The sequence below is a fragment of the Gallinula chloropus genome, assembly GCF_964237585.1.
Source record: "Gallinula chloropus genome assembly, contig: HAP1_SCAFFOLD_177, whole genome shotgun sequence".
Taxonomy (NCBI): Eukaryota; Metazoa; Chordata; class Aves; order Gruiformes; family Rallidae; genus Gallinula; species Gallinula chloropus.
The window spans coordinates 77105-91774 of NW_028168411.1; the positions used below are offsets into that span (position 1 = coordinate 77105).

General features: G+C 44.4%; 1 protein-coding gene across 1 annotated transcript in view; it reads left to right on the plus strand.

Annotated features, from left to right (window-relative positions):
• LOC311204492 (uncharacterized protein) overlaps nt 1-14670 on the plus strand; it is a gene marked incomplete at its 5' end in the record, with an annotated part of 71377 nt that continues 56707 nt past the window's right edge. The window contains 11 exons of the mRNA XM_084280909.1: nt 1-215; nt 1687-1861; nt 2677-2797; nt 4263-4426; nt 5675-5738; nt 7899-8033; nt 8401-8529; nt 10595-10723; nt 11151-11279; nt 12436-12563; nt 13836-13989. Coding sequence (XP_084137035.1) covers nt 1-215; nt 1687-1861; nt 2677-2797; nt 4263-4426; nt 5675-5738; nt 7899-8033; nt 8401-8529; nt 10595-10723; nt 11151-11279; nt 12436-12563; nt 13836-13989 — 1543 coding nt within the window. The remainder of the gene's footprint in view (nt 216-1686; nt 1862-2676; nt 2798-4262; nt 4427-5674; nt 5739-7898; nt 8034-8400; nt 8530-10594; nt 10724-11150; nt 11280-12435; nt 12564-13835; nt 13990-14670) is intronic.

The following is a 14670-nucleotide window of genomic DNA, read 5'->3' on the forward strand; positions in this document are numbered from 1 at the left end:
ATGTGCCAAGAGGAGTGTCCAGTGGGGACGTACGGGGTGCAGTGTGCTGAGCCCTGCAAGTGTATGAATGGTGGGAAATGCTACCATATTGGTGGTGCCTGTCTCTGTGAAGCAGGATACACTGGAGAGCAGTGTGAAACAAGGCTTTGTCCTGAAGGAATTTATGGTCTCAAGTGTGATAAAAGATGTCCCTGGCACAGGCCCACTACCTGGAGGTAGGCTTTACACCCTTGAACCTGTTCTTCTGTAGAGAAGATAGAAATCTGAAAAGAAAGATTTCCTGATTTTTCTAGTACTTTCATGCAATCTGAAGCAGCGAAGGACTTGTGAGAGAATCTGGTATTCCCTAACTGGATCAGGAAACTCTCAGCCCAAAAGAGCTTCCCAATGACAGTGCTTGCAGCTATATGTGATCTTAATATTCATTGCTGTATTTATTTGGTTGCTTACCCGCCAAATAAATATTATGACAAAGTGGGACCTTTGTCTCTGTTTACCAGGTGGGTAGATCATTACATTGCTCACTGTGTGTAGGCAGGATAGATCATATATCCCTTGCACGTTCTGGTGTGCTGTAAGTGCAAAATAACTGAAATCAGTATATGTGGTCAGTTGATGGCAGCTCCAGCCAATCCTCGTGCTTGTCAGCCTCTATGCTTCGTGAAGGGTTAGATATAGGTATACCTGGGAGGTTCTATTATTTTCCAGGGGTCCAGAGAGCACCAGCAGGTAACAAGCCTCTTATGCAAAGAGTTTTTTCAGAAAAGGTTCTTGTCCATTACCTCTTTTGGTAGATATGCAAGGATTTGAGCTAGAGTGTGTATTGAACCCAGCCCTCTGTTCTCCGTGACCAGGTGAAAGTATCCATTTTTCCCTTGGTACTCAACAGTCAAGAGAAAAGAGAGAGTGAGCACTGGCTGGCTGAGACTAAGGCCACATAAACCCCGTTTCCTCAGTGGGGTACAGCAACAGCGCTGTGACCTGGTATGAGCAGATCCATACGTCCCTGCCACTTCCCATCACAGGTTGGGGGGTTTACAGAAACTTGTCATTCTGAAGATGCAGTTTGCAGGAAGAAGCAAAAAAGGCCTCTGTCTGCCTTTGTCAACATTAGCGCCTTGTTTTGTACAGGAATGTACAAAATGTAGGAATTGTAGCATTTCAGGCTGGTTTTGGCATGTCTTTACTCACGTGACACCTGGTGTAAAAAGAGCACACTGTAGCTACGTACTTTTCTACAAGGGTTTTTCCTTTTGTCTTGTAAGCTCTTTCTGGTGATCTTCCACCCCTGCTTCACATTTGTAAATAAGACTGTGGGAGGTCATTCTGCATCACCAACTAATTTGGTATAGTTAGGCTGGGATTAGGGTTTTTTCAGGACACGTTCTGGTGGCCTTTCTTTTGTCTCTTGCTTTCTCTGAGGGATATGTGCATACATATATATATAGGCTCCCTTTCTTAATGTATAAATCTTACTGCCAATTAGTCTGACTTCATGAAAACCCATCAAAATCCTTCAAAAGTATTACAGCTTCCTACATCTATTTACAGGACAGTGATGTATGTCTTAAAATGCCAGTACTAGTAGTTTTATAAATACGTTCTAATTTAGATCTCAAGAACTGTTCAGTTGTAGATTGTCATTTTTAGTCCTGAATTACTTATCCTTCCATCCCCTCCTGGCAGCTGTCACCCTGTGTCTGGGGAATGCTCCTGCAAGCCTGGCTGGTCGGGGCTCTACTGCAACGAGACGTGTTCTCCAGGATTCTATGGCGAGTCATGTCAGCAGATCCGCAGCTGCCAAAATGGTGCTGACTGCAATAGTGTGACTGGAAAATGCACCTGTGGCCCTGGATTTGAGGTAAATAAGTCTCTCTTTCGCAGTACATTTTCAACTCCATTGGCTTTAGTTGAGTGCCAAGTTCTTCATGGTGCCCGAGTGTCCTTTCTCCACCACAGGAAAAGAAAGGTAACGGTATTTAGGTACATAAATAATACTGGGCGTTGTCTAAGATTCTGAGGCAAATCTGGGATTGGTTCTCAGCACTGAAGTGAAGGCATTTCAGGAAAGAAAAGATAGTGACTTTGTAAGACAGTGATAAGTAGGAGGATGTGCTTGTGAGGTGTAAATAAAGGGAGGAATGATGGTTTCAATCATTATCTTGCTGCAGAAGCTCCTGATGTTCCATTCAGAGAAAATCTAGAGCAAGACACTTGTTTTTGCGGTTCAGGATGGATTATTCTGCAGCTTTTACATGCATTTGCGGTTACCTGTGCTTTGGATATTTACAGGGTGACTGTTGTAGGAACAACAACTGTGAAAACTTCAGTCAAATTAATTCCTAAAAATACTGTAGACATCCACGTTCCATGAACCTGCTGTCTTACCGAGATTTGGTTTCGTGAAGGGCTTCCTTATTACTTAAGATACTGTCCATTGATCTAACCAAGTGGTGTTTGCTGTGTGACCTGAGCTCTCCCAACAACTAACAGGAAAGTAATGCTTACTGTGGACTTAAAGAGCATGAAGGAGTCCCTCGCCATGAAATTTCAGATACCTTAGTGACAGCCTGGAACAGGCATGTTCTCTGGCTTTTGTAGCACCTGAGTCAGTCTACAGAATGTACTGGTTCTATTGTCTGAATAGTTTTTAGACTCTGTTTTTGTGTCATTCAGGGTGCTGCTTGTGGTACTGCCTGTCTTCTGGGGACGTATGGAATAAACTGTTCATCTGTATGCAACTGCAAAAACGAAGCCATCTGTTCACCAGTAGATGTTTCTTGTGCCTGCAAAGCAGGTAAGCATCCCTTCAGATTAATTTCCTTTTTCCCTAATCATAAAATGAATTTGAGTTTTGGAAGTAGAGAAGAAGAAAGAAACTTAATAAAAAGCAGACCACGCTGAAGGCCATATCACCAGCTGATTTATGCTTCTGCTGCTCTGGGAGGTGAAAACTAGGAAACCATCTGCCCCAAGAAGAGTGCACATGCCTCATGTTTGTGTTCTCAGTGGGCTGGAGGCTGCTGCGGCTTAGTGAATTACTGGTGTTTACCCTGAGGTGTGCCACCACTTCTCTCTTGGTGGCAGTGCTGTCATCTGCTGGATGTACCACAGGCATGCCTGCCATGTGTCTGACAGCAGCCTGCCTAGTCGAAATGCATAGGCGGGTTTCCCTCAGCCTGGGTGTGCATGACCTCTGGCTGCAACCCTTGCCCCTCTCAGCCACACAGAGGCACCGATTTCTTCCTGCCATTTTAGCACTGATGTTAGTATCTACTGGCAATTTATTCTATTTGAATGCTCTTTTCCTCACCAGCTCTCTGAGAAAACCTTGCCTAAGACCCTTCCAAGCCTTTGCGCGCTGTTCCCTGCTTCTGTGAGAAACTTTCTAGGTCTCCCAGTATTCGTGTGACTAGACTGACGGTCCTTGACCTCCCTGCCTGGCTCTCACCTCCCAGCAGTAATTCTGATGGACATTGTACCCCCTCAGAAACTGCACGTGCCTGCCCACCTCTGTCAGGGACTGATTTTTGCCTGAAATGACCCCTAAATGTGAAGTTCTCTATCCAGGGCACGAGGCGGCTTCGTTTCAATCCATGTGTTTTGCACAGTCTATTGATTAGGCTCAGTGCAGAATTACTTTTCCCTTGGCTTGCTGTAAACAAGGTACAAAATTAGAACCTTGGCTTGTGTCACTGCTGATGGTCACGTCAGACTGTCTCCTGCCGTTTCTATTGTATCAGATGGTCACATTTTTAAAAATCTATTTCCATTTCTCTGCCTCCAGCGTGCAGTCTGCAAATCATTGCTACCCAGCATAATAAAAAAAATAAACTGTATTGCAGAACTCCATCTGTTCAGTACTGGCGGAAGAGTGATGAAAGCAGCAGCTTGAATGTAGGGAATACAGTCCTTGCTTTTTCAACCCATGCCTTAAACCTTCAGTATCCTCTGGTGCTTGGTAGTGTAATTTCAAGGTGTCTGTGTTTTCCTTGCCGATCTGCCCTGAATTGCTATTGCACGGTGGCACCCATCTGCAAATGTGTGCTGTGCAGAGATGTCAGGAGGTGCCCTTCACCACCCTTGTTCCAACGTGGACGAGTCCTCGTCTGAAACTGCTGCTACTAGCTTGTAGCTAGTGGTACCCTGGGATTGCACATCTCCGAAAGATGCTGCCTGATAGGCAGAGTGAAACACGTCCTCAGAGAGGAATGGGGGAAAACTTGGATTAATTTGTCACTTGAAATTCTTCTTTTTGGCAGGTTGGCATGGTGTAGATTGCTCAATAAATTGTCCCAGAAGTACCTGGGGGCTTGGCTGTAACTTAACTTGCCAGTGCCTTAACGGAGGGGCTTGCAAAGCTCTGGATGGAACCTGTACCTGTGCTCCAGGCTGGAGAGGAGAAAAATGTGAATTCCCTTGCCAGGTAGTTTCATAATTTCACCAGATTTTGCACTGAATTTTGTCGGGGGGATAAGTCTCCAAGGAGGACTGCTCCTGGTAGCCCATACACAACTGGGTTGAAGATTGGTGACACATGACGACAAATCTTTGGGAAGAACTCTGCAGTGCAACACACTGAAGTGCAGAAAACACACAGTTAAGATGCACAGATGAAAAACTCTTCCTGCTTCCATGCTTTAAAGTTGAGCCTCAGACTTTTCTCCAGCTCCTTTAGAATTTGTTGAAAAACACAGACCCAAATTTTTCCCCGTTGGCATCAAATGCTCTCCAGAGTGCTTCTGTTAAAGCAGAAAAAACTGTGAGAGGAAAGAATGTGCCAGAAATAGATACTTAACATCAAACAACCTAGTTTTGATTACATTATCTTCTATCTCTGGTACAATATGAACGGAGAAGTTGCCTTCATTCTTAGTCAGCTGTGAGAAGGCACTGCGAAGAGTGCAGTGACAGACAGGTCTTTGCCTTCCTCTTGGGGCTCTGACGCTGTCACCCCGACATTGAGAACTGCAAAGTTAGAAATCATTGCACTGCCATAACATTGCCTCATCAGGTCTGCTGCACCTTGCAATTTGTGCTTGGGGAGAGCAATCAAAATATCTAATTTCAAAGGTTTTAAAATGGTAAAAGTCAAAACCGATTTGTTTTATTCCATAACTGTTTTTTATTACATTTTGTAGTCAAAACATGAACTCTTTCTCTGAAAAACTGGCTCCATCTTTTCCAGTGATAGTGTTTGGTTTTCTAGGAAATTCTTAGAAACTCCAGTTTTTAAATAAATTCTCTGCTCTACAGGAGGACTGTGTGGGGCTGGAAGGAGACAGGGGCCAGTTCTGTGGCTGTTTTGTTCCATCTGTGATTCACAGGTATGGAAATGTTGTTGAGTGTGGGATCCACAGGCAAACTGGGAGTAGGAGGGTAGACGGGTCAATCTGAAACCTTGCGCGCCTTCACAGAACCATTCCTCAGGAAGTGGTGAAGAGCTGTAAATATGCAAGGCTGTGCTGGCAGCTCTGGTACGTAAAGCCTTGCGTGCAGGAACCCAGAAAGCTTGGCTCTGGCAGCCAAAAAGAGGATCAGTTGTGCAGAAGCTGTGCTTCCACTTAGGTTTTTCAAACTTGAGAACTCAAGTGTCTCTGCACATATTTTGTTCTGCATGAAAATTGTTGCACTTTTCTGCAAGGTTTCTCTGGCATTTTCCTTGTGGTTTTAGGAAGTATTTGTATTTGGTTATCCATTAGAATTTGTGTTTGGCACTGTTGTCTATGGAGAGCAAGGTAATTTGAAAACATGATGAAACTCTGCAGAAGGGCATGCTATCACAAACCTTTTATCTCCAGGAAGGGATTTGAGTTCTCACCTAAATGTCTATGTAAGTGTTGGGAAAACTCTTCCAGCTTCCATAAGATGGAGTTGACACTCTTAAGTATGCCCCTCTCAGAGGGTTCTGGAGTTTTGTGTCTCCGTGCGATACTGTAGCGTTGCAAGCTTCAGCTTTCCTGTTTGTATTCAAGGGTCAGTAGTCTCTGTGGACTCTCTCCACAGGAGTCCTCACAGAAAGAGAGGGAGGCTGCCACAGCCAGCACTCACCTAACTGAGCCCAGAGTGTTCTTGGCCTTATTGTCGTCCCAAAAGCCACAGTGCGACCTCCCCTCAGTCACTCAGATACCGCTGGGAAATGGCAAGGCTGCAAAAATAATAAAAGTAATTGGAGTGAATGATGAGAAAATAGTAGTATTGTCATTGTGCCATCGATGAGTAGTTTGTGAGACACTAGGGCAGACAAATCACCAGAGACCAAAAGTATGGTAACGAATGAAGCCAGGTTAAAGTAGGTAGATTCTATGATTTGAAAGTCCGTAGTAAAAATGTAGCATCTTTTTGTAACAGGTTCTAAAAATGAGCTGGCCGGTGTGATAGAACTATCCTGGGTGGAGATGACGACTTCAGGCGTAGCACAGACCTTGACTGCGTGACCTCAGGTATTGGAAAGGAGACACTGCTTTTGGCTTCAGTGAAATCTTCATCTTTGGAAAGGAAAAAGATTTTGCTAGAAAGAGACTTTGTGCGTGATTCTAGAAAAAATGGAGTATCTGTCCTGGAATGATGTCATCACAGCAGCGTGTGTAACGGACTAGTTTCAACACGTTGGTGATGTCAGGACACACTGTATGACATAAAGAGCATAGTTTGCTTTCTGTTCGGTGTCTGGAAATATCCTCCTCCCACGCTTCACATGTCAGAGCAATACTCCTGAGCAATACTTTCATAACACGATCTCAAATAGCTGCTCTATAAAGTTACACTGCAGAGATAGCATCAGAAGGTAGGATTAAGAAAGGTGTTGTGGAACATATGTATATGCATAATAAGTGGAGCAGCAGGCAAAGGGTTTGTGACAATAGAGGAAGGAACTAAATTCAACAAAGTATGTTAGAATAGCTTGGGTTTTTTTTCTTTTAGGTTTGTTAAAGTAACCATCAGACTTGGTATTTTTTGGTGTTTAGTATTACCTACCAAAACAGCGAGGATCTCTAGGGAGATCGAGCCATGTAACTCGTATCGAGTGTATAATTAAAAGACTGAATCTTGAATGAAATTAAAATACGGGAAAGGTTCCAAGTTAAGTTCTGTGAGTGCTAATTGTGCATTGTGCTAATTGTGCTGCTGTGCAACAGCTATTTCTCTTGATGCGTTACCTAATATTCTAATTTATCAGGAAAAAAATACCAGAAGGGATTAGAGCAGCAAAGGAGGAGATTTTATGGAACCCCTGTCTGTCCTCCTCGCCCCCCCCTTTTTTTTTCCTCCTTTTTTAAAAGAAACTTGTGCCTTTCACGTAAGAATTAAGTGAATTCCTATTTCTGGTCTCAGGTTCTCTAAAAGTTAGGTGATGTGTAGCTGGCTGTATCATGTCATGAGTACCTAAAGGATCACTGGAAAACATTGGTAAGTTTTTCTCAGTGAAGTAATGGCTATTTGTTTTCCAAGTTAGGAAACAGGTAAGAAGTCAAGGTCTAAGATGACCATACTCCTCTACAGATAAAACTATCCAGTCTATCTTTTTAAATGACTTTTCTTCAAATATGCCTTAGGAGTTGTTTGCGTTGGAGAGGACATACAATGTGTAGTCAAATGTGTATAACATAAAAACTAGAGATGCATTTCACCTGCAACCCAAGTCAGCATGGCCTGACAAGTAACAGAATGTCAGTTAAGTCATTAAGAGCTGGGATATAGCAAACCTTAGAGGAAGACGAGCAAATCTCCATTTGTGAGTGTAAAGCCTTGAACTGCACGAATAATGAGGATGCCATTGCCAGCCTTGTGTATTTAGAAAGCAGCGCTAATTCAGAGTCAGGAAGTGCTCTGAAGAGTAGTTCACGGCTGTATAGAAAGTGTAGGAAGGAATGACGGTTTGTTCTTTCTGATTCCAGTCTGTTCCCCTGGGATTTATGGACACCGCTGCAGCCAGACATGCCCCCAGTGTGTACACAGCAGTGGTCCCTGCCACCATATTACTGGCTTACATGACTGCTTACCTGGATTTACAGGAGCCCTCTGTAACAAAGGTACAAGTTGTAGTAAAGACTCTCTGGGACAGAGAGACCAGGCACTTCAGCAATTTTCCTTCCGTCGCTTGGAAGCCATAAAACCAACAGCAGTTGCTGTTGTAGTGCTTGCAGCGTATAAATTAGGAATCTTAAGCAGGTTTAAACTGTTTGAACATTTGATCCTACAGTATGAAACCCACTGTATTGTTATTTGTATTATTTGTATAATGAGCATGTATAAAGGGCTTCCCAGAATTTCTAATGCCTTACTGAACATTATACTAAGCAGTACCTGTCTTGATCCTAGTATCAAGATTCCTCTTGAAATAAAGAAAAGGTAATCCCATTCTGATTACTAAGGAGTTCTAATTGTGTTTTGTTCCAGTATGTCCCAGTGGCAGATTTGGCAAGAACTGCATTGGAATATGCACGTGCACCAGTAACGGAACGTGCAATCCTATTGATAAATCCTGTCAGTGTTACCCTGGCTGGATTGGTAGTGACTGCTCTCAACGTAAGTATGGAATGTTCCCCTTTCTTTTAACAACAATCAGTTCAGGTTTGGCTATTTACATTATCTAGTATTTAGTAAAAAACCCACTGTCCAAGTCAGAAATGAGGACTGTGTGGTATAGGAGGAAGAAATCCGAAAGTTTTCTTCTTCAGTTTATCAGCACTATCAGCAACATAATTGCACTCTGGCTTTTCTAAGAAGTGGGATGGAGAATATGAGAGAAGAGACCAATTTTCAGTCTTTCACTGCCCAAGAAGAGTTGTAGAGGATCTGCAGAGAGCTTCTGGCTGCTTCTTGCAGAAGCCACCCCTGCTTCCCCCCTTCGCCACCAGAACCTTGCCACATAAAAGCACAACGCAGATACCCCTTTTTACTGCCATTCTACCTCACTTGAGGAGTATTGCCTTGGTATGCTAAACCAGTGAAGACTTTGTTACTGACTCAGAGTGCTAGGCCCTAATTTCATTATGTTTCATAGGAGTTCTTTTATTAAATAATTCAGCATTCTCCAGATGCCTTGTCAGGTCTATGAAAATACTGATAATAGGAGAGAAAAACCTGAGGCAGAATTCTCACGAGAAATAGATCCAATTCCATGAAGTACCAAAATCCACACGGTCCAAAACACTGTATTCCAAAGTTTCAGTCAACCCATTTCTGTGAATAAAAGAAGCCACACCAAAGCCTGATACGTCAACATTCCAAAGAGACTGTGCTGATTTCCAGGGAGGTGCATTTCCGAATACCATCCCACATTGGTTTCACGTCACTTACGGTAACTCATTTATGGCTTGGCTAGTCCAGGTTAACTAGCTCTGTACCAGTGCAATGTAGCAGCTGGTGACTTTGGAAAAAAAACTCTTTGCTGTCTAAATTCTGTGAAGTGATTGGCATGCACAACTAAGTATCATAGCAAGATAAATCTTGAGCCGATTCCTGTGGAAGCCAGTAGCAAGAAAGGCGTCTGGTTTTATGGTAAAATAAGTAGGTATTTTGGAGAGTAGAAGAATAGGGGTATTTAGGAGGAGGAGAGACTTACTCACAAATCAATAACAAGAAAATGGTGCCAGCAATATGAGTGGAAGCATCTATTTAGACTATGCTCATGGGCTGTAACAGAGCAAGTTTCTTTGCTTTGTGTACAGGCCTTTTGTTCACATGGAAAATAACGATTCCATTAAATTCTTCTGGAACCAGTAACCTTCTTAAAACTTTTAACCTTTCATCTGTATGGGATTTACATTCCTTCATAGCTGACCACTATTTTCAAACAAAAACAATAACAAAAAGAATCATAAGGCACATATGAAGCAAAAACAAGAAAAACCAAACTTAGTGTTTATTTTTTTGTCACTACAATGTAGTATATTTCTTAATGAAGTGAAATTTGGGCAAAACCACCACTTTGCAAAAATGCAGCCCACACATAGATGAGTCCTTTTGCATTTAAAGGATTCAGGAATTACTTTTTTTAAAAAATACTATATTCATCAATGCAACCACAGCAGCAAGAGTCCACTTGATAAAGGTACAGTCCTGATCATTTGCACTCTATTTAGGTAATTACCTAGACTCTAACATTAGAAATTAAAGAATTAAGCTTCATATTTAGCCTAAATCTATAGGCTGTGAGATGTGTTTCAACCTTCTCTGTTTGTACTCCTTCAGTTTTGAGGCTTAGAAGACTTATACCTTTGGCTGTGTTCAACGTAACTGCTTGCAGATTAAAAAATAATGAAAAGAGGAAAGTTACTTGGCTTTCTGTGTGGAGAAAGCTGGTATGAGTGTCCTAGTTACTGAGGATCAAGTTTGAATTGCTGGCTTTTTCGACACTTCCAATTTTTTTCAACACTTTTTATGTAGAGTAAAAGAAGTCCTTAGTTAGAGAAAACCCAACCTGTGGCGATTTGCTCAGAATGGAGTAGCCCAAGAAATGGCTTTAAAAGCAAAACAACAAACACCAAGTGAAGCAGTGCTTCTATGTGAATGTAAGCAGCTCTGTTTGTGGATATCACTGATCTTTGTCATTTGGGATCAATTAATGAATTGCTGTGGGTTGTTTTAGCTTGCCCACCTTCCCACTGGGGACCGAACTGCATCCACACGTGCAATTGCCATAATGGAGCTTACTGCAGTGCCTGCGATGGGGAGTGCAAGTGTACCCCAGGATGGACTGGCCTTTACTGTACACAGAGTAAGTGACTTTTGTCATCCATTCTTGGTCTATAAACGAGTGACAGAACTTTCCTTTGGTGTTTTCACATTTCAGTCGTTGATGTCTTCCCACGCTGCTAAGCATTTTTGGCCCAGAAGATGTAACACGTTACCTCCGCGGTAGCAGGGGAGGCAGCTGCATAAGCACTGGCAGAGTGCTGGCAACTACATTTGAACTCCTCTTTAGCCTTGCTTTAGAGGAAGACAACTTTTGGCTGCGGCTGGGCATCCCTGTGGAAGAGTCTGTCATGTGCACACACAGAATGAATGACTCTGACATTCAGATGCTCCCCCTGCGGATGTGCAGTACTGGCTGTAGTCCATTAATATACTTACCCAGGATGTTTGCATTTTAGTTCTGGAGCAGTTGCTTCACTCCAGTTCTCTTCCCGCTCCTTCTATTGCAGGATGTCCCCTGGGTTTTTACGGGAAGGACTGTGCATTGCTATGCCAGTGTCAGAACGGAGCTGACTGCGACCACATCAGTGGGCAGTGCACCTGCCGCACGGGCTTCATGGGGAAGCACTGTGAGCAAAGTGAGTAGGAATGGCAAGTGTTGGTGCCTAAGAGCAATTACTCAACCGTCAGGGGAGTCTCTGTTTTGGCCAGTGTTTTGATACATCCTCTTTGCTTCAGGGGGAGTCTTAATGGGGTAGATGCTTCAGGAGTTGGACCTGGGCTTTTTCCAGAGAAAACCTGCAGAATTGGTTATGAAGACCTTATCTCTTGCTGTCTTCCCACATCGGCACACATGTCATATGACGTGACACCAGCCAGATGTCTGGCTCCGCTCATACGACTGCATGGGTTTTGAAGCACGGGGCTCTGAGTAGCCTGGGAGACCTGACAGTCTGGTGGAGAAGGACAATTGGTTGCTGTTTTGCCTGTTTCTTCATTGTCTTTTACCCTTTTCTTCTTTTTCGGTTTTCGTTCCTTCCTAATTTCACGGCCTTAGTGGCAGGCCCAGTACAAGTAAAGCCAAATCCCAAGTAGAGACAATTCCCTTCTCCTTTTCCCTCTTCCCTTCTCATAGTCTCCCAGATACACAGAGATCCTCTCGAAGCAAATCTTGTCCGTAGGGGTCTGCCACTGGTGACACATTGCCATCTGCTGGCCATGGACAGACAGAGTTTAGGGCTAGGAACAAAGGGTAGCGTCCGTGGTGCTGCAGATCTGTAATCCCGATACAGTTAAGAAGCTCCATCTGAAGGCTCGAGTCTGAAACAAGTGAAGGCAAAGAGCAAACCTGGGAGTGACGCAACGGGTACGTGAAACTTCAGGCACTGCTGTCTTCTGCCCACAGCTGTTAAGGCAGGCAGCAGGTGGCAGAAAGAGTTTTCAGAGCCAAGAAAGAGCTGTCAGCAAAGGTGGGGGTGCTCTTGAGGCACTAGAGAGTGTTGCTATGAACTTGGTGGTTAAAATTCTCTGTAATTGGGACAGTGACTGCAGAGGCAAAAGAGAGCAAGGAACCTCAGGAGAGAAGTAAGTTAGCAAGTAACATGCTCTTGCTTCAAGTGACCTGTCAGTTCCTGCTCTGTGTCCCTAAATCCGTCAAATGAATGGCAATTTCCTAGGTAGCTCTTTCCAGAAACTCTCCCATTAGGTTTTGGAATGAGTGCAGAGCTGTCAAAAACTTCTCCTCAGAAAGAAATGCCATGCTATTGATAGTTGTTGATTTTATTTTCTTTTCAGAAGCCATCCCTCACAGTACCGGTGGAAATTCCAACAGTCACTATTTCTCTAACCCCAGTTATCATACTCTGACTCAGTGCGCTACCGCACCTCATGTCAACAACATGGACAGACTGACCCTGGCAAAGGTAGAGCATCAAAATCTCAGTGCTCCTCTGTCAATTAGCTTCTAGTTTATTTCATTTGGTTCCATCATGTTTCAGGTTTGGTTTCTTTTTGTGGTGGGTTGACCCTGGCTGGAGGTCTGGTGCCCAGCAAAGCCGCTCTATAACTCCCCTCCACAGCTGGACAGGGGAGAGAAGATATAACCAAAAGCTTATGAGTTGAGATAAGAGCAGGGAGAGATCATTCCGCAGGTAACATCATGGGCAAAGCATCTAATTTCCTACCAAATCAAAAGAGAGTGAGATAATGAGGTATAAAACCAAATCTTCAAACACCTCCCCTCACCCCTCCCTTCTTCCTGGCCTCAACTTTATTCACAAATTCTCTGCCACCTACCCCCGAGCGGCACAGGACGGGGGCAGAATGGGGATTGTGGCCAGTTAATCACACATTGTCTTTGCCGCTCCTTCCTCTTCAGGCAGAGGACTCCTCACATGCTTCCCCCGCTCCAGTGTGGGGTCTTTCCCACATCAGACAATCCTCCATGAACTTCTCCAACATGAATCCTTACCATGGGGGCTACAGCTCTTCACCAACTGCCCCGGTGTGGCTTACATGTGGCTCAGACCTCCAGGGACAGACTGCTCCAGCCTGCTTCCCCACAGAGCCACAGCTTGCCCCAGGGAAACCTGCTGCGGTGTGGGCTCCTCTGTCCACGGGCTGCAGGTCCTGCCAGGAGCTTGCTCTAATGCAGGCTTCCCATGAGGTCACTGCCTCCTTCAGGTGTGTCCACCCGCTCCAGCATGGAGCTGCAGCTGGGATCTCTACTCGGCATCTTCCTCCTGGGCTGCAGCAGGACTGCCTGCTTCACCATGGTCTTCTCCATGGGCTGCTGGGGAGTCTCCCCTCTGGTGCCTGGAGCGCTTCCTCCCCCTCCTTCTTCCCTGGCCTTGGTGTCTGCAGAGTTTCTTCATCTTCTCACTCCCTTCTCTGGCAGCAAGAAGTGTCTGCCTGTGGGTTTTTTTCCTTCTGAAACATCCTATCACAGAGGTGCTGCCACCATCGCTGATGGGCTCGTCACTGGCCAGCGGTGGGTCCATCCTTGAGCCGTCGGGTATTTACTCTGTCAGACGTAGGGGAAGCTTCTAGGAGCTTCTTGCAGAAGCCACCCCTGGCCCCCCACCGCTACCAAAACCTGGCCACGCAAACCCAAACCACTTTGCCTGATTAGCACCTGGAAATCCTGTAACTTCCCATCAGTTTCAGTTTCTGTTATCTGTCTTCCTTTGAATTAGGCCAAAACCAATCAGCTGTTTGTGAACCTTAAAAACGTGGAACCTGGAAAACGAGGAACTGTCATGGACTACGCGGGAACATTGCCTGCAGACTGGAAACATGGTGGCTACCTCAACGAGCTTGGTAAGAAGGAAGAAGGAGGAGGAGGAGAGGGTGAATGGTATTTACTGTGTTTGGGATAGAGAGGGAAGCAGGGAATTTTTCCTGGTTCTCCGCTCAGGGTAATGCCAAGGTGGTCTGGCTGTGCGTGAGGTTCAGGGTTATGGGTTCGACCTTTCTTCAAGGAGACAAAAAAGTGACTCCTTGTGAGGAGCGGTGAATCCACCTGATGCCCAGTGCAGACATGATATGCAAAACTCTCATCATATTGTCATACAACTATTTTCATACTAATTACTTTCATAAATCAATGGGTGTTGTAAATAAGGATCTGCTTTGGCAAAATTACTTTGATTAAATAGGTGTGGGGTTGGGTGAATCCTTTTCTCTAATCCCCACCACACAGAATCAAGGCTTTTTGAAGTAGTTTCTCATCATCTGGGCTGCTGCAGATGTAAATTGTAGCAGCATCTTCCCAGCTAAGCCTCCTGTCTGCTGAAACACAGCACATTGTCCGTCAAAAGAAAATTCCTGAGAAGGGGTGAGAATTTCTGTATCCTGTTGTCGCTTCATCCTTTCCCAATCTCAAGCATCCCAAAAAGGCTGGATCACACTCCTCATGTCTCTGCCCAGTGAAAGCCTTAGAAGGGACTCTGAGTGCCATTATTCTTTAGATGATTTAATTACCTTCATTTCTAGTCCTTCTCACTGTCAGGTTCTGGGGATCAGGTGCAG